Raw genomic sequence first — 20380 nt, forward strand, 5'->3', positions numbered from 1 at the left:
GAGCCGAAGTCTAAGGAGCCACTGGAGCCGATACCGGCACCAAGCCCACGTTCCCCAGGGGGAGAAAGGGCATAAAGGGTGCTGGTCGAAGCGGAGCCGGAGCACCCATGTTGAAGGCCAAAGGGCCCGAAGGACCAGCCGGTCCACCACCTGGAGCCATCTGTTGGAAGATGGAAAACATCGCATTTAAAAATGCAGTACTATCAGCTCCAGGGGCCGGGAAAGCCGGGTACTGGGGTGCCTGGTTCAAAGGCGACACCGACGCCGGTCTCGACGTCTGCAAAGACGGAGAAAACATCTGAGGCTGCGTAACCTCAAACACTGAAGGTGGTTGGCCCGATGACACGGGCGAAGTCGGTGAAGCTGGAGAAGGCAATGGCGACGACGGCTGGGGAGTGACAGTGGGACTGACAGTGGGACTGACTTCCCATGTCTTCCGACTTGGAGTTGATGGTGACCTCGACCGAGACCTCTCCCTACTCGACCGGCACCGTGATTCTCGGCGACGCCGGGAGTCCCGATGACGCCGATGAGACTTCGGTGACGAGGATTTTCGATGACGCCTCTTTTCCTTCTTTTTCGACTTCGCCAGAAAAAGCTTGGCCTCGCGCTCTTTCAGGGCCTTAGGATTCATATGCTGACAAGAATCGCACTTGTCAACATCATGATCGGAACTAAGACACCACAAGCAGTCAGAATGTGGGTCCGTTACCGACATTTTGCCCCCACACTCACGGCAGGGCTTGAATCCTGACTTTCTTTGCGACATTGTAATCTCAAAGAAAAAATATATATCCAAAAAACACACTGTAACTGTCGAACAGCAACAGTAGCTCCCTCGAAGATAACCGTTTCGAATGGCACGGAAAAAAGGGAATTGACGTCGGCGAGGACCTCTTATTGCCTGGATGACGTCAGACGGCGTCGCGTGGGCAACTCTGACGTCCTCGTCGACGTGCAGAAGCTAAGAAGAAGATTTCCGTCGAGTGCTGGCGCAATGGGGGTATTCAATAGGTGAGGAATCCACAGGTAGTTGTATCCATCAGAAAATGTTATTGTTATAGCAATACAAGAAACACTGTACAATTAGAGGTGCAGCATAGCGGCTAAACTGCACACTTCAGAATCTGAAGATCTGGGTTCTAGTCCTAGTTTCAGCAATTGACTGACAATACTATGAGTGAGAACGAATAATCTCCATTTGTCATAAATTGCAAATAAGTGGAAAGCAAAGCAATTTTTAATATGTAAACTGTAAATATCAACATGATGCATTTAACTGCCTGCATGAGCCCCTATTAAAGTACAATACCTTTTCCTTCCCAGCTATGATTCTACTATAAAATAGCAATACAGACAAGGGTAATCTATCAATGGTGTACATGTGCAGGGAATTCAAATCAATATTTAAACAGCCATTATAACATAAGTGGATACACAGATTATTCATACTTGCAACTGTACTGCTGCCACACATTTTATAATTGTTCAAAGTCAGTCACACTCAACTGGTTTATTCAATGTACCTTTGAAGGAAGAAAATTTTAAGAACACTAGATTATATACAGTACTGGGTAAGAGACTGCGTGTTTTGTGTGGAACAGTAGTTTATCTATTCTCTATCAGAAATAAAATGATTATAAGAACTTTCAAAAATATCCGAAAGCTCACCTATCAATTTCACTCTTTCCGAAGACAACAAGGTAGGGTCATCTTTTGTTACATTATTGATAGAGTCATCTACTAATTCTTTGATATGATCTATTCCAACAACTTGTCCCCTTGGACCAACCTGCAAGTGACAGAAGAGTTACTGAACAGTATGAACATGAAGTAACACAGCTGTAAAATAATGCAAACAAACAGTAGTCACACTACACAGGGTAACGTTTGTTTCTGTAAGTATTTAAGCGTAAATGCATATCTTAATTTTTCTTTTAGTCATTGGCAAATTATTCTCAATTGTATAAGTCAAATATTTCAAATTTGACAGCGCAAAAATGATGAAGTATATAAGCACTCTCTCCTGCCCTCGAGGATTCAAGCAGAACAACTGTAATGCATTCTTCTAATTTTCAGGTTAAATTTTTAATGCATCTTTTGGTAGCAAAAGTTATATAATTCTGCTTGTCTTCAGTTCTACAGACACTCTACAGCACTCAGTAGAAGCACTGATTCGGATTCTATGTCAGGACAAGAAGCGTGGATTAGGCGGTTCTCTTTTCACTTTTATTTGCCAGCAGCCATTCCAAAAAAAGCAAAAAAATATATAAAAATAAAAAACATTATGCAAGTAAAACATCATATCAAGGACTTCATTTTCCACAAAACATTAGGAAGGCAAACAAAAGAAACAGTTTGTCCAATTGGCATCCAGTAACACCCTGCAAGACTTCCTGCAGACACTCCTTCCCCCTCTTTCTTTGCTGCTCTCAGCCTTAGCTAGGTACTTTCTCACTGTTTTTATTCCTGTATATGGGGTTTACTTACTGTTTTATGCTTGTTATTGACACCCTTTGCAGGAAAGTAGCCGCTTCCTAGCTTGGTTACCCCCACTTTTGGGCTGTTGGTCAGTGTTTTGACTGTGTCTACTGGGATCCCAGTAGTTATGCTCTCTCCCTTAAATTTAGTTGTTGGTAACTTATCACTGTATTTCACCAACAATTGGCACACTGGTCCCTCATTATAAGTCCCTAGTATATCTTACCTAGGTACCAAGGGCATTGGGGTTCCAGGGGATCCCTATGGGCTGCAGCATTACTTTTGCCACCCATAGGGAGCACAAGCTAAGGCTTCTGCAGGACTGCCATTGCAACCAGCGTGAAAAGGTGCAAGCACCCTTTCACTGCCACTTTTCACTACACCAGGTCACTTAGAAGTCATCCCTATGGAAGGCCTTGTAGCCCAGAGGGCAGGGTGCCAAGTACCTGTGAGTGAGGGCACCCCTGCACTAGCAGAGGCGTCCCCACAAACTCCAGGCCCATTTTCCCAGACTTTGTGAGTGCAGGGACGCCATTTTACGCGTGAACTGGACATAGGTCACTACCTATGTCCAGCTACATACTGGTAACTCCGAACATAGGCATGTTTGGTATCAAATATGTTGGAAACATACCCAAGGCTTTTGCAAGCATTGGTTGTATGATTCCATGCACTCTGAGGGCTCCTTAGAGGACCCCCACTATGGCCATTACAGCCTTCTGAGGGTTTCCAGGTAGCCCAAGCTGCTGCCACCTCCCAGACAGGTTTCTGCCCACCTGTTGCTTGAGAAGCTCGAGCTCAGGAGGGCAGAACAAAGGATTTCCTTTGGGAGAGGGGTGTTACACCCTCTCCCTTTGGAATTACGTGTTACAAGATTGGGAGGGGTAGCCTCCCAAAGCCACTGGACATGCTTTGAAGGGCATATTTGGTGCCCTCCTTGCATAAACCAATCTATACCGGTTCAGGGACCCCCAGTCTCTGCTCTGGCGTGAAACTGGACAAAGGAAAGGGGAGTGACCACTCCCCTGTCCATCACCACCCCAGGGGTGGTGCTCAGGCCTCCTCCAGAGGGTCCCTGGGTTTTGCAATCTTGGATTCAAGGTTGGCAGGGAACTCTGGGAGCATCTGATTGGCCAGTGCAAGCAGGTGACGTCAGATCCCCCTCCTGATAGGTGGTCACTCAGCTAGGTGACCAATCCCCCTTTCAGGGTTATATAGGGTCTATCCTTTGGGTGGTTTCTGAGATTCCGATTGCAAGACTCCAGCAGGAATCCTCTGCACCCCCCACTCCAACTTCTGACCGAAGAAACTGCATCTGGACTCTTCAGGGCCCCACAAGCCTCAACTAAGAAGCAAGACACCTTCTGTAACATTGTATCCCCGGCTCCTTCCAGCAACTGCAACATTTCCCCAGTCGTGCATTCTCTGAGGACAGCCCATCTTCAGCTTGCATCAGAAGAAAGAAGGAATCTCCCTTGGAGTGAAGGAGTCACTCCACTGCTTCTGCAGGCACCAACTGCGACGACGGCCGGCTGGGTGGATCCCTTCTCCTGCTGAATTGCGTGGAATCCTGCAACACCGGTGGTGGACTGAAGTGGTCCAGATGGTCCTCTCTTCCAACTGTCCAACTTGGGTGAAGGTAAGCCCTTGCCTGCCCACGCAGGACAGTACCCCCATGCACCACGCCCTTTGCAGCTGCCAAGGCTTGTTGGCATCCTTCTTCCAAGATCTTCAGGCATCCTGAAGCTCCAGCCCCCAGCACTCCTTCCTGCGACGCACAGCTCCCTGAGTGGTTCTCCGGCAGCATGGGAGCCTTTCTAAAGTGCTGCGTGGGCCTCTTCTGCGAATCTCCTGTCACCGTCCTGTGGAACTCCTGTGGGTGCTGCATGGGCTTCTGTGGGCTCTCTGTGCCGCTGAGGGCCACCTATGGCTCCTCCTCCTGGGTAGAGTCCATCTGGTCCTCAGCAGCTCCACTTTCCGTTAAACTGCAAGTTTTGCGTGTGCCAAGGCGTGTTGGCAGAACCCGAAGACGTAAACCCGACTGCAATATTCGTTCGGGCATGGGACAGCACCTGCATCCTCCAGGAACCCGACTTCGTCTTCTTGGGTGCAGTGCTGACTCTTCTTCACCGGTGGTTCACCTTTTGCACCTTCACCCTGGTGGGTAGGGCTCCTGCCCTTCCTGGACTCTGCTGTGCTTCTTTGACTTGGTCCCCTTCCACAGGTCTTCTTGTCCAGGAATCCACAGTTGTTGTTTTGCATTCTCTTCTGGGTTTTGCAATATTCTTCTTTACTTCTTTGTGTGTATTCTGGGAAACTTACTGTGATTTACTCCTGTTTTCCTGGTCACTGAGGTGGATTGTGGTACTTACCTTTGGGCTTGCCTAGTACTCCCAGCTCCCCTATACACACACTACACTTACCTAGGTGGGGGATTGACTTTCACATTTCACTTTCTTAGTATATGGTTTGTGCTCCCCCTAGGCCCATTTCTTCCTATTGTGATTTTCACTAATTGCACAGTTTTTGCCTCTTTCTGCAAACTAGTGTATATAATTTGTTTATTACCTACCTCCTAAGGGAGTATAGTCTCTATGGTATTTTTGGTATTTGTGTCACCAAAATAAAGTATCTTTATTTTTGTAACACAGTATTTTCTTTCATGTGTGTAAGTAGTGTGTGTGACTACAGTGGTATTGCATGAGCTTCGCATGTCTCCTAGATAAGCCTTGGCTGCTCAGCCACAGCTACCTCTAGAGAGGGGCTTCTAGACACTGACTACACTACACTATTAAGGGATACCTGGACCTGGTATAAGGTGTAAGTACCATAGGTATCCACCACACACCAGGCAAGGCCTCCTACACCTTTTATTAGCGTTCTCTTGGTTGCCATGTGCTGATATTGTTTTGTTTGAACTATTCAATTGTTTAACCATTTTCTTTTGTAGCTCTGCTGTGGGAATGTTATAGCACCTTTGCGGCCGCTCACCATGTCAGTTTCAGGGCTCAATGGTGCGGTGTGGTGTGCTGTGCTCAGCTGACAGACGGCTCTACGCATGCTTGTCTTCGCATGCATCGCGCTCTAGCTCCCCACCCCCCCATCACCCCCCCTTGCCGGAGGAGTGTCGAATTCACCCAATTAATCTGGTGAAGCGTGACCAGCTGCATGGAATTCAGGGGCTGCCAGTGCCAAATATCAGGACCTACAAATCCTTACAAATATCTGTAACTTACTATTTAAGCATCCGCCTGGAATCTGAACACCTGGCAGATGCCTGGCTGTATTTGGGACTCGACCCGGGCGTTAATATATTATCAGTTCCCAGGGAATTCTGAAGAGAATGTTGGCCTCCCAGGGGGCCTTTTTTCAGTGCCTGCCTAATCAACACCTTATGGTGGTCTCACAGTTCTCCTTGGCTCGCCACAGTATCTACTCTGCCCTCTTCCTAAAGATCTGTGCGCAGTCTCTATTCAAAATAAAATGCAGGCTTCTGCTGACTACTTGGAGGAAGAGGAAATTACTTACCTCCCTATTGATGACAATTTCTGCCACATCAGGGACACCTCCATTATGAAGGCAGTCTCTCAGGCAGTGGCGCCCTTGGAGAACAAACTCCTTCAGGTGGCAGTGCCAGTACCCCTCGCTCTGAAGGACTCCTAGCCCAGTTCTGACAGACACTACACACAAACGGATAAGCCCCCCCCCCAACCACAGACACGCTAGACCCGGACAATGTGTTACACTTGCAGATCCACAGATCTTGTGGATTTGAAGATTAAACAACTCCTGGAGGAAGGGGACAGCTACATCCCTATGGCTTTCTCAGCAACCTCTTCCTGGTTGAGAAAAAGGATGGGGGCCAACGTCCAAATATAAATCTACGGGAATTCAATGAGTGGCTGGCCTTACGCCACTACAAGATGGAAGGTGTCCATCTCCTCAGGGACTTGCTGCATTGGATGGTACGCCTGGACTTGAAGGGCGCCTACCTCACAATTTTCATCTTCCCTCCTAACCGGTGCTTCCATCAGTATCAATGGCGATCTCAGATCTTTGACTTTACCTCCCTTCCTTTTGGTCGGTCTATTGTCTGCTCCATGATGTTTCTCCAAGCTCTCTAAACCTGTGATCGAACACCAGAGAATCTGAGGCATCCGCCTCATTATTTACCTGGCCAACATCCTTCGTATGGATCAATGTCCAAGAAGATCATCTGAATCACTCAGATTCGTTGTCATCAAAAAGAAATCTTCCCTTACTCGAACCCAAACCTTACAATTTCTGGGGTTTGCAGTGGATTCAGTCAAGGCAACTCTCAGTCTCTCATTCAGAAAGCTCTCTAAGATAAAGGACAAACTCGGAAGGACTGGCAAAACGTACTACCTCACTGAGGCATCTCTCCCGCATAATTGGTCGTCTCTCATCGCTCATGGAGGCCATCTTCCCAGGACCCCTGCATTGTGGAGCCTTACAGTGCCTCAAGATGTTCCATCTTCAAATAGGGCTCATCTACTCTCAGTCAATTTCCCTTTCGGAGGGGGCCCAAGGAGGAACTGCAGTGAAAGATATCCCACATTGAGGCCTGGAACAGTGGAGCCAATTTTGGCTCACAGCCCGACTTGATTCTAGAACCAGGCTCCCTGCGGCTAGGGTTGGGGAGCCCGCTGAGGGGAGTTCTCCACAGGAGGAAAATGTCATCCACAAAGTTCTTTACATAAATTGTATGGTGCTAGTGGCAGGATTGTGTCGGGTGAATTGCTGGACCAAGAACAAGGCCCAATGCAGTGTACTCCTCAAAATTGGCAATGTTGCAGCCGTTTGCTACATCAATCAGCTCGGGGGAACGAGCTCGAAGACCCTCTCTGACTTAGCCCAAAGCTTTTGGAACTACTGCCTGGCCAACCAGATTTCAGTGATGGTGAAGTATCTTCCAAGACAATCCAATCAGGTGGCGGTTGGCACTCACAACACAGGCAGGATACCAGCCTTTGGAGATTACACCCACGGATGTTCCAGGAGATACAATCTAAGTGGGACTCTTTCATGATGGATCTATTTGCCTCTTGAATGGTTCATCGCCTGGACGGAAACTACAGTTGCAGACCAGAACCCAATGCAGTGGTGAAAGATGCATTTCTCCAGGACTAGAATAAGAAGCTGGGGTATGGGTTTCGTCCATTCGCCATGATTACGAGGTTGTCCATTAAGTTCGGCGGCGGCAAGCGGACCTGGTGGTTGACACACCGATTTGGAGATCAAACTTTCCTGGTATTTTCCAATCTGTCTACTCTTGTTTCCAGATCTTTTCCAGGATCTCCAGGGGAATCCTCACCTGGTCTTGGAAGGCTCTCTCTGTCTCATGGCGTGAAGGTTTACTGGGAGTGCTGAAAAGTCCCAGGAATTTCACAAGAAGCTGCATTGCTGCTCGTGGAAGCCTAGGCAGATAGCAGGACCAAGACATAGTGATCAGCCTGGTCTCGATGGTTGGGTTGGTGTCATCAACAACTGAATGCCGCAGGGGCCAACGTTGTCCATATCTTGAATTTCCTCGCTTTATTGTCCTCAGAAGGACTGGCATATAGGTCCGTTAACACCTTTCGCTCTGCAATCTCAGCAGGCCATTTTCCAGTGGATGGATGGACATCTGGTGGGAGAACACCCTTTGGTATGTAAACTCCTTAGAGGTATTAAAAGTTCCATTCCTCTTGACCCCAGATACTCTACCTCCTGGGATGTCTATAATGTCCTGTTTCTGTTCAAATCCTGGCCGTCAAAAAGTTCTCTCTCACGTAAACAGATGTCAGCAAAATTAGCCACTTTATTATGCTTGATGTCATGTCGTCAAGTCTCAGATATGCGAGCCCTGGACATCAGAAGGAACATTATTCATATTTCTAGAAGAACAAAATGTCATTCAAAGATTGTCTTCTATCCTATATTTGTCTCCGGATATTCCAGAATTGTGTGTGGCAGGGGCGATCAAAGCATATGAAGCTATGATGGAGTACCTTCTCACTGCCCCCACCCCCGCCGGGGAACGACAGTTGCTAATAGCACTTACTAAACTTCATGAAGCAGTTTCTTCTCCAACCATTGCCAGAAGCTGCCATTGACACTACCTGGTTCAGAGCTCACTCAGAGGAGCCGTGGCCTCCAAAGATTTTTCTTTAGGAGCCTGCTTCAAAAGACTTTCTTAATGCAGGGGTCTGGTCCTCTGATTCAATGTTTAAGAGGTTTTATTTTAAAACAGTACAAAATCTGGCATCACTTATGGTGGAGAAGCTATAAGCCAGCCTAATCTTCACCTTCGGTTCTGATATAGAATGAAACATTTCCTAGCCATCGTAACACCAGGTTTTAATTCTACTAAGGACACGGAGGCGAGAGTTAGCCCACCCTGGAAACTGGATCTTTTTCTCCCCACCTAAAGTGAAGGGGGTTATGACCTAGTGTATTACTCAAGGAATATTGTTGGAGTGACATGTAAGTAACCCACTGTTTGAATATTGATTGGTTCCGGTTTCAACATGACTTACACGTTGTCTTCACTGGATAATGTATTGTAACCCATGTCAATTTAAGACATCCTTTTTTGGGATGGAAACGTATGTGGTGCTTGTTTTTCCTCTGGAGAGATTCCACTAAACAAGACTGAACCTCGAAAAGATAGCCTGTGGCAACAGGAAGAAAGAGGGGGAAGGTGCGCCCACAGTGAGTCTTGAAGGGTGTTACTAGATACTGATTGGACAAACTGTTTCTGATGTTTTTCTTCCCAATGTTTCATGGGAAATGAAGTCCTCAATATGTTTTGCTTGCATGTTTTTTTGAAAGGCTGCTGCTAAATAAAAATGAAGAGGGAACAGCCTAATCCTCGCCTCCATGTCCTTAACAGAATTGAAACTTTCAGTTACAATATCATTCTCTGACTAACTGAATAATTTAGTCAATGTTGCTTTCAAGTTATTTAACTTTTTCATTACTTTATGGAAACAAATTGTTATGCAAAGGTTAACTGTTAGTCAGTAGCTCAACTGTTTCAAATTTCCAGTGCCTATTTTTATGCCCAATTTCCTACACAATGGCTTCCTACATAAACAACAAAATTGCCTAGCTTCTACCTACGTCTGAAGTTATGGGGACCACCTAGCAATATACAAGTTTGGATTGGTTTTATTACCCAATGACACCGAGGTGCATAGTACGTAGTCTGAAATTCAGTCCAAAGTGTCACTGATTATCTAGACACTCAAATATCCACCCAGTTAAATGGTTACTCAATTTATTAATCACAAATGAACTAAAGGCCTAGTTTAGTAGACATAAAAAATGTAACTTCCACTGATCCAACCTTCCCTTTTTCTAGCATGAACTGTGTTAATATCTGTACCGGGAGAGACTGCATTCAGAATGAGGTTCTTATCGCTCTGAAGTTCTGTATTTTAGGCATATCCCCTAATCCACTGCTCTTCTCCCAATCCACATTCATTTCATATCCACCATCTCCAACAGACCCAAACTTATGACACTGCAGGTATTGTGTGCATTACTCGTTCAGTGTTCCAGTGACCCCCTCATCAACAAAACAGAACATATGAATAGAAAAGAAGGGCAGTGCTGTCAGTATTTCATGCCCAGAGCACCCATGCTTGAGAAGGATTTGGCAGCACAGCACCTAAAGGGAACTAAAGATTAGTCTTGAGTATGGCAGTGGGTAAGGAAGGAAGCTGTATTTCTACCCATGGTCTAAACGTTTGGCAGGAAATGACAAAGGTACCTTTCAACATTCACCCCTCACTGTGAACCGTAGCCGAGGGCATTAACTTGGTAACAGAAAGAGTGTGGTCGTGCATGGAAGACATGTAGAGTAGTTTCCCCAGTGCTTCAAGGTCTCCAATCCCACTGGGGGATGAAAATCTTCTGCTTCTAGGGATATCTTATCAGGGGGATCTATAGCAGTGTTCACAGACTCAATGACTGACTCCCTTACAAGGGGCAATATAACAGGGACATCACGCTTCAGTGAGGAAGTTAAACTAGGGCTAAGAGCTTAAAGCACTTAAATGACAAGCAGCCAATCATGAATTGAATGAGTTCAGCCACCAGCAACCAGCAAAGGAATCTGCGACTAGCTGAGGCATGATTTCTTCTGTGCAGGCCAAAGCTGGATCTTCCCCAGTACTTCTGGCCTCTATGCAACAGTTTGTTTGAAAATGTTGAAAGACTGCTAGAAATTGCAATAATCCCGTCACATTTAATGTGGGCAATTATGAACCTTAAAGCCCAGTTTTACAGACCGAAATGGTAGGTTTATATATTTTTTTAAAGCGCAAGAAGCAGCTCCTAAGCACTGATCTAATTTGTGGGGCAAAAGAAGCATCTGCATTGAAAGGTCTGCCCACATTTTCTTTTTTTTTTTTTTTTTTTACTTTAGCAGGAAATTCTTAGCAGACCAAATTTACAGGGAAGACCTAAAAAATTTAGGGTTGTTATGCCCTTTTGGCCAAAGATGACAATTTAAATTTTGTTACATTAAGTTAAGAGCCAATAGGCTAACATCAAAGGCTGAATACACACAACTAACTCAAGGGAAAAAACTGGTGTGGGGTTCCTAACTGGGGAGGTCTTCAAATGGCTGTACACAAAAGAGTGGATGTAAATAAATAGTGAAGAGTACTGGAAATAATGATGATCGTTGTGCTACTCCACATTCCAAACTGTTAACCTCTGACAGGAAAGGTTAAAATTTAAACTGTGCTGATTGCATCCAAGAAATTAAAGAGTGGAAACAGCTGATGGCTTTAGATGAGATCTTTAACAGAATGCTACGTGCTACAACAGGATTCAATGATTAAAGCTGTCAAATGCCACAAAGAGATTCAAATGCACCAAGAACACCACAGCAGGCTCCAACAGATTAAGAATGTTTCTGAAAAACCTGAGGAGGATGGTCTCATGTATATACAGTGGTAGGGTCTAAAACATCATTGTACTGGGGGATAGAAGATAAAACTCAAAGAATATTTAAATTGTTGTGTGACCCATTTTTTCATTAGTTTAGCCAGGATCGAAAGATTCATACTGAACCGAAAGCTAGATTCTTTCAAAGGTGGGATGAGCAACTTACTTACATTTGGTAGCACATTTTCTGGTGGATTCTAGATTGTTCACCTTTAGAATATTCTTCGGGTGTCAAATGTGTTACAGATGTTTATATAGCAGTGCTCCTGCTCGCTGGTAGGTGCTGCCCTGTGGCACTGGGTTGCCTTATTCTGCCCTAGAAGTAACTGAGTGGAGCGGCAATTAGCTCCAACTCCACCTATATCAGTTTCTTTCTTAGCTCTTTCAGTACACTCTGAAGCGAACCACAATACAATCGGAGGTACCAGCGTGCTACTTTGAGTTGGGACATCTTAGGATGGTAAAGACAGACCAATCCATAGAACGAGGAGATGGAAGAGCACTAAGGAATCTGTGGTTAGACAGACTATCCACCAAAAAGCAAGTTACTGAAGGTAAGTAACGTGTTCTTCTAATGGATACTTTACTGGCTAAATGTCCTTCCCACTGAATCTGGTAGTCAAGTTACTAGTGGTTTGTTAACTTGTGCAGACACCCACATCGCTGTGGCACATGTCAAGAACACGCACTCTGCATGCCAGTGCAGAGGTAACGGCCTTGGCCCTGGGGGAATGAGTCCTCAGTCCTTCCAGAGACTGTTTTTTGGCCAGTGCTTAGCAGATCTTGATTCAGACGACCATCCACCCACAGATTACTTTTCTGCACTGATTAACCTTTCTCAGTCCCGGGCAATCCCATAACAAGCTGATCTTATATCAGTTGGTCTTTTGTTCTACTGATGTAAAAGTTCAAAGCTCCTTTCGGGTCCAATTAACTGAGTCTCTCCTCTTTTAAGGGGTGAGGAAGGGAAAAGAACGCTGGGATGGTAATAGATTGCTGAACATGAAAAGGTGTCATGAGTTCAGGCAAAAAGGTCCTCAGCAGTCTGTTTAAAAGGTAGTGTAGGATGGTGGCACCAAGAGCACCAGGAGCCCAGAAGCTGACGTTATTGCAACGAGAAAGATGGTTTTGCGAGTCAGTAGACTCAATGGGCAGCTGTTCACTGGCTTCAAGCGGGTACACAGGATGAACGTCAAGATCAAATAAAGATCTCACTGAGCCATCGCAAACAGTTTGATTAGGGTAATGTGGGTGTCAAACCTATAATAAACCACAACACAACAGGTGATTTAAACAATGACAGCTATTCCGGCACATATAAACTGTCTGGAAGGACCGATAAATAATGGTGCTCACTGCAAGACCTTGCTGGGCCAAAGATAAAACAAACACTAAAACATCCGACAGGCTTGTAAATGATCTGTATTTAGGAGCCCACAGGAGTCACAAATTTGTCCAAGCACCCTGAGTAAACAATTTTTTTTAGATGTTTGCCTGACTGAGGATGAAATCCACAACCTAAGGAAGTGGACTGATTGCAGTCAAATGCTAAATCTCATACTCCAAGCAAGGATGTGTAGACAGCACAGGTTGGTGTACAGAATCCTGCCCTGCTGCTGTGTCAGAAAATCCTCCCGAAGCGGTGGACTGATTGAAGGACAGATGCTCACAGCCACACATTCCGGTACCAGACTCACCTGGCTCAATATGGAGCCACTAAGATAACTTGGGTGAGGTCATTCCAGATTTTCTTCAGAACTCTGGGCAGAAGAGGCAGGGGTGGAAAAGCATACAGGAATCCCATGGCACTATGCGTTCAACAGTGGGCAAAAGATCCAGCCATGACTCTCCTCATTCTCGAAACGCCCTGCGCCACCTCAGGATGCAGTCGTCATTCCCCCAAAATCCACCAGGCACCACTAGCTGAGCCTATTGGGTCTGGCGTTTAAAGATCCTGCCATTTGGTACACAATCAAAGAGATGCCATGACGCGCCAGCCAACTTCAGGAGGTGCTGAGCTTCTTGGTACAGAACCCCTACTCGCAGTTACACAACAGTGGTGTGGTCCATGAGAAAATGCACCACCTTCACTTGGACGAAAATATAATGAGTGGCAACCCTGTATACCTAGAAACAAGGGTTATTACAGAAGTTCAGCAAACTGAGTTTCTTCAGGTTCCTCTCTATCCCAACAGTTATTTGAAGGGGGACTAGTTGCATGCTAGAGCAGCCAGTTATTTGAATAAATCAAATAACAAAAATAACGTGGAAAATTAAAAAGGTTAAAACAAATATTGTTAACTGGTGTTCCTGGTGAAAGTGCAGTGCAAGGGAAGAGTACCATCTTGACAGGTGCACAAAAACAAAATGTAATGGTCAAAAGTACAGTTCTTTTGCCACCCTGACATCTAACAGCATAGTATCAAATATTTTGTTGGCGACTAAGCAAAAGATAGTCAAAGTTTTGCCCCTCAAAATAATTTAGGTTGGATCTTCTTCAGGGCAAAACTGGTGGAAACCTATAGACAAAAAAAAAAACAAAAAAAAAAAAAAAAAAACAATACAGCCTTTAAGTCCATCATCATACAATGGCCGCAATGCTAAATATACATGCTTGCAGCATGGTGAAGAAAATTCACCTACAATAGTTAGTACTAAGCATCTAACCCTTTTTGTAAATCATTTGTAGGTTCGTGGTGAATAACATTTACTCCAGTAGAACAGAAACGCCACAAAAAATATAAAAATTGGCTATAAGTCAAAAGAAGTTCAGTCAAATTAGAACATCTGTTGATAAGTAAAAATCAATCATGCATGGAATAATTGAACTCTACATATTATCAGATGTTCCAATTAAATTGTATATACAAAAAGATTAGATGCTTTAGTACTGACCTATCAATCGTACCTATTTCTGATATATCCATTAAAATGTACATACATGGACAAAATGCTTTATTCTACTCAAGATAAAGTGTCATGCACAAGACAATAAAGAACACGTTACTTGTTTTCAGCAACACTCTTTCTGCAGGATACTCTAAACGTAGATGATATCCAGGCACCAAACTAGATCTGGAATTTTTTTGAGTAATGCTCCCATGTGCCAACAGGTAGAGTCACGCAGCTCCATGAATAACTCATACCACTCCGGAAGTGACAGAGTGGAGAAGCATAAAAGCAACACCCTTTTGTGCTAATCTCAGTTTGTCTTTTCCCTTTCCGCACCTTCAGATGAGGAGCATAAACAACTGTTGGTAACAGATGGCTGAGTACTACTTTGGAACCCTTTTAGATGTTAAAAAGAGGCCACTCCACATAAAGGGGAAGAGGGAAGGCAATGAGGAATACATGGTTTGAGAGAGTAACTACAGGAAAAATAGGTACTGAAGGTAAGTAAGTTTTACTACTAAAAAATACTTCTAACTACAGATGTGCTCTTTACAACAGATACCAAAGCATTACCAACAGCCTTGATACTGGGCCACATGACGTTTAAGCACCATTGTAGGCCTTGTATATAACACCTGCTGTAGGAGACAATCATTGTCGGACCATTACATGTTCCACTGACAGATCAAAATTGTTTCAGGTTTACTACCATAGACATTAGGCCGTTTTAAGATAACTGTGGGTATCTTTCATTTCTGTGCAGATCACTGCTTTAAGTCTATTTACCTCATGGAAGGAAGGCACAGAGATAAAGTTCGACAGACATTAGTCCCAACAAACCGATGTAGTGAAAGGCTTCCAAAAGTGTCACATGCTACTTGTTTAAAGATCTTGGGGGCATGCTTCTTAAATTGTTATGGAGATGCTTGTTATCAGAACATTTTCAGGAGATGAACTTTAAAGCATTTAACACTATAAAAGTTTTGCCTGGTTCTACTCAGCAGAAACTGGGATGATTTTATCCAGGTCTGCCCACTAAATTGTTGTCAGGGAATATTCAGCTTCTCCAAAATTGGCCTCATTTTGAAGCAACACTGTGGAATTTAGAGAATGCAAAAACACATGTAGTCCAATTGGGTTTGGCACTTTCAGACTCTAATGCTGCTCTGTGAAGTGGAGTGCCCAGGAACAGAATCTACATAGTGGGCATTAAGTAAGAGTTTTTTTTTTTGGTTGACAGTCTTAGAAACGCTAGAACCAGAGAGAATATCTGAGAGTTGATTTCCACTTGTTTCATCAGAGCACCTCTTCGAAACAGCAGTGAAACTGTTTGCAGCATATTTTAAGCAACATGGTATTACCCGTAATTGGTAGTGCTGGCTGTCTACCATGAAACAAGCCACATATTACACAAAGGATGAATGGGTATGTAGGAGTAGGCATCCTCCAAGTCAATCTAAGCCATGGAATCATACATATTTATGAAGCAAAAGATTGTCTGAATACTCCAGCTGAGATCCCATTCCCACAATAGGAAGATCCTGAAATTAAACTGACCCCCCGCCCTTTTCCCCCACTTCAGTGCCTTTGGGACCTTTCTCATGGACCTTTTTTTAAGCAAATTCATAATATCCTTATGGGTGTTTGTGCTATGCGGTTTTTGTGAATTTGAGAGTAAGCCTGAATTTGACAATATCAAGCAACCACCTGTACGTGGACATACCCTTTCAGTCTGACAAGTGGCACTGAATCCTGAACATTAGATGAATAATAGTCTCCCCTCTCCTAACTCAAGGCTTGCTTTGCTCTGTAGGAATAGTATGCATAGCAATTGTGTAGTGTGTCCATAGACCTTACCCGTTTTCTGTCAGTCCTTACTTACCTGTAATGCGTGGTTTTGTGAAGAGGTTATGCTGATCAAAATGCATGTCAAGAGTACATGACTGCACTTCTGGCAGGAAAAGGGCATATGTGAGCCATTCAAATCTCCATAGGACTGCTTTGACTCCCAGCTTTGGTTGCCTACTAGAGGAGAAATCCTATGGATGCCACATCCACAGAAGCATCAATAATCCAACTAGATGGATTTAAAATTATTCATATCTTGCCATTAGGATGCCATTATATGCGGCAGAACAGTGTGCAGGTATCTGAGGTATTTAACAGAACATTGCCTTTAAAGTATTACAGAATTCATCCTAATACTGAATTAAGAAAACCAGCAGAGCTTTTTAACCTCTGGATGAGGATAAACAGGAGGAACTATACAGATTCCAGCAGTAAAAATAGACTAGCATTAAATCTGTGGACAGGGAATTATAGGTGGAAACAGTCAGGGACTGTAGCTTGCATCCTGCTCCGAATTGCTGAATAATTATGCGTCAGTTTTCACATGCTTATCACATAGCATTAAAAGTCATGCATGTGTATAATATATGGTGAATATATTCAGCAAGCATAAACCTATTGACATTATTGGAAAAATGATTACCATAAAAAAATAACAAATGCTAAATTCCTAAGAGTCATGAACTATATGGGTTCACAATTATAATGAAGATTTAGAACATCCAAGATCACTTGGCTCCCGAATTACAGGAGGGGCAGGTCCTGGATACAGACTTGAAAGCCACTCTAACCTTGTTTGCGTCGATGAGACAATCCTAACCTCCCAGAAGTGAACTAGAGAATGCAGAGATTTTCAATATGTGGCACTGAAGGGGCAGTGCCTGGCGGATGCCAAGGTGCATGGTCCTGTGGGGGCAGTGATCCAGATCACTACGCCATTTCAAGCATAGTGTTAGTCAAGGTCAGGTAGCACATCTGTCAGTAGGGCACCGCCAGATGATACGTACTCCCACATTTGACTAGACTGTTTATTGCTCGTTAGCAATGTGTTGGGGTAGGGCAACAGATGCTTCAAGGGGAGAAGTGTGGGGTGATGGAGGAGTGGGGGGTTAGATTGGATTGTTGACATGAGCTGTTTCCACTCTAGTTGCATTAACCTTTTCCTTTATAGGTTTGTTATATTTGCAGTGAGTGCTATGTGCAATTACATGCGGTCCAGGGAAGCCTTGAGGGGGCTGTGCGTGGGGCAAAACAGATTGGTAGGGGGGCCGTAGGCACGCCAAGCTCTAACCAACAAAACAGCAACATGTTCAAACTCTTGTCCTGGAATGTTAACGGCCTGTTAGACAGTATTAAGAGGTCTGCAGTGCTGCGCTACATTAAAAAGCATTGACCGGACATGGTCCTTATGCAGGAGACCCTTTTAGCTGGGACCCAGTATACGTTCCTTGGGAGGTTTGTATATGAGCTGGTGTTCCACACTGGGTTCTTGAGGGGCTCCAGGGGGGGTGGCGCTCTTGCTTCACAGGTCACTACCCCTGTTGGTGAACCAGGTGCACAATGACTCCCCCCAGGGGAGATATGTGGGACTGGAGGGACGCCTGGCTGGGAGACAGATTAACATGATCTCGTGTTATGCGCCCCGCGACTCGTGGGGTCCACACTTACCGATCTGCGTAGATTGCTGGTCTCCCTCCCGCAAGGTGACACGTTTGTTAGCGGGGACTTTAACGCGATACAGGACCCACTTTGAGACACCACCGCCGACCCCCGTCATGGCAGGCGGGCTTGGTTGTCTAGTCTTGTGATGTGGACAGACTCACTAGGCCTGTGCAACACCTGGTGAGTGTGGCACCCACAGATAAGGGCATTTACGCACCAATCAGCGGCACACCACACGGAGTCGCGGATTTACCAGATTTTGGACTGACCTCTGGGCAAATCCTGGCATGCGGGATCTCTGATCACACACCGCTCTTGATGGCTTGCGGGACTCCTTTGCAACCCCGTCGTCCGATGTGGCGCTTCAGCACCTGGTATTTGAAAAACCCCAACAGCATAGAATACCTCGAACAGCATATAGATCGCTACTTCAAAGAAAATGTGGGTTTGGTGGCCTCGGTGGGGCCCTATGGGCTGCTATATACCCTCCCTGAAAGGGGGGGGGGGGTCATTAAGGGATACATCAAACAGCAGGAGGCCCGACAACTGCAGAGGGTGACTGACCTGGAGGGTGAATTGACGAACTTGGAGCGTCGAGCTCAGCAGCCCGAGGTCTGGGAGACGGAGGTGCGGGTGACGCAGTTGCGAGCAGAGATTTGACAAGTATCACTCGCACAGACCAGACAGTGCTGGCAGGCCTCAACCCAGAGGGTTTACGAATCAGGGGATAAGACGGGGAAAATGCTGTATTGGTTGGCGACCCGAGATGTTTCGACACGGGTGGTGCCCCTCAGAGACCGGACCGGCAATGCAAGGGAAACCTAGAGGAGATAACACGCACCTTTGCCTCCTATTACGAGGACCTCTACTCCCGAGGTACCCCAGCGGAATGGGAAAACCCCATTTATTAAGACATTTCACTTCCCTCTATTCTGGCGTCCCTAGCCACAGAGCAAGACCTGCCTCTGACGGAGGACGAGGTAGACTGTGCTATATCGGCCCTTCAGGCCAGGAAGACCCCAGGGCCGGATGGCTACCCCATAGAATACTATCCAAGGCTGCGTCAACGCCTCGTTCCCCATCTCTTGAGTGCCTTTGGGGAGGCAGCGCAAAGGGGCATGTTCCCCTCGGGTCTGGACTACGCCACCATTGTGGTCATACCTAAGAGTGACCTCCCCGGAGACCAGTGCTCCTCATATCGCCCCATCTCACTAATTAATGCGGACATTAAGATATTCACGAAAGTGCCGACCACTTGATTGTCCCGTACCTTGCCCTTCCTTGTTCATCCAGACCAGTGTGGCTTGATACCGGGTAGGAGCACGAGTCATTGCTTGAGATGGGGCCAGGTGGCACTCCCAGACTGGTGGACTGGAGGGGGATTTGGCACTCCTGCTAGTGGAGTTCCACAAGGCCTTTGATGCACTGTTGTGGAACTCCCTGGAAGAGGTGCTGGCCCGCATGGGACTTGGCACAATATTTAGAGGGATGGTACACCTCGATCGTGACCCATTGGCGCAGGTCAATGGCATCTTGTCAGACTCCTTCCCAATCAGAAGAGGAACACGCCAGGGATGCCCTCTTTTGTCCTGGCCATCGAGCCATTGGTCCGCCTTCTTCGGGGAGACCTGCTTATGAGAGGCTGGAGGTGGAGAGGATGCGAGGTCTGCGTATCTTTGTACACAGACGACATCCTGGTGTTTCTGGGGAGGCCTCGAGACTCTAGCCCTCAATGCCTTGAGCTCCTGATGCTTTGTTGAGGCACCAGGCCTGCGCCTGAACCCAGAGAAATTGGTGCTGGTGGAGGTGCGGGGACAGGTGGGGGAAAACAAGTGGTGTCACACCATCCTGGTGAGGTTTAATGCCTTCAAGTACCTGGAATCCACATCTCCACCATTCCAGAGTTGGCCTGGGAACTCAACTTCCAACCCCTTGCGCGGACTTTGTCTGCGGCCCTGAGCAGGTGGCGACGCCTCCCCCTAAACCCTTTGGGCTGCACCGCTCTTTTCAAAATGGTTTGTCTCCCCCGATACTTACATGTCTTGAAAAATTTCCCATACTTGGTCCCGCAGGCCTGATTCCGATCCCTTACTTCCAAGCTTGCCTCCTTTGTATGGTGGGGGGTGACACATGGTGGCCTTCAGCTCATCACGGAAGTCTCCATACGCCAGGCGGAGAGAACTTTCATTAGGCTGGGAGGCCTAGTGGCCAAACGAGACACTGCGCAACAATGGAAAAATCCCGAGACGCCGTCCGTTACGAAGTGGCGAGCAGGGATGGACTGGTGTTCTCTCGTGGAGAAGCTGATCTATGAGGCGAGCCAGAAATATGAGGCGATCTGGGGGATGTGGAGGGCACATCGTGGACTGAACTAATAAACAATGTATTTGCCCGGGCCGTGGGTATTTGGCTGCCGACTGCACACTATGTACTTGTGTTCTACTGTACTCACTGCATTGTATTGTTGTGGTCCTTTGTTCTCCAATTCAAAAAAAGAAATACACTTGGATATAAAAAAAGATGCCCTTACATTTAA

The 20380-nt window shown here is 45.8% G+C and overlaps 1 protein-coding gene across 2 annotated transcripts in view; it reads right to left on the reverse strand.

Moving 5' to 3' along the window:
• PCMT1 (protein-L-isoaspartate (D-aspartate) O-methyltransferase) overlaps positions 1-20380 on the reverse strand; it is a 199365-nt gene that overhangs the window by 75759 nt on the left and 103226 nt on the right. For both annotated transcript variants that reach the window (XM_069234300.1, XM_069234301.1), the window contains exon 5: positions 1672-1792. In XM_069234300.1, coding sequence (XP_069090401.1) covers positions 1672-1792 — 121 coding nt within the window. The remainder of the gene's footprint in view (positions 1-1671; positions 1793-20380) is intronic.

This window comes from Pleurodeles waltl, chromosome 5, assembly GCF_031143425.1.
Source record: "Pleurodeles waltl isolate 20211129_DDA chromosome 5, aPleWal1.hap1.20221129, whole genome shotgun sequence".
In the NCBI taxonomy this organism is placed as follows: domain Eukaryota; kingdom Metazoa; phylum Chordata; class Amphibia; order Caudata; family Salamandridae; genus Pleurodeles; species Pleurodeles waltl.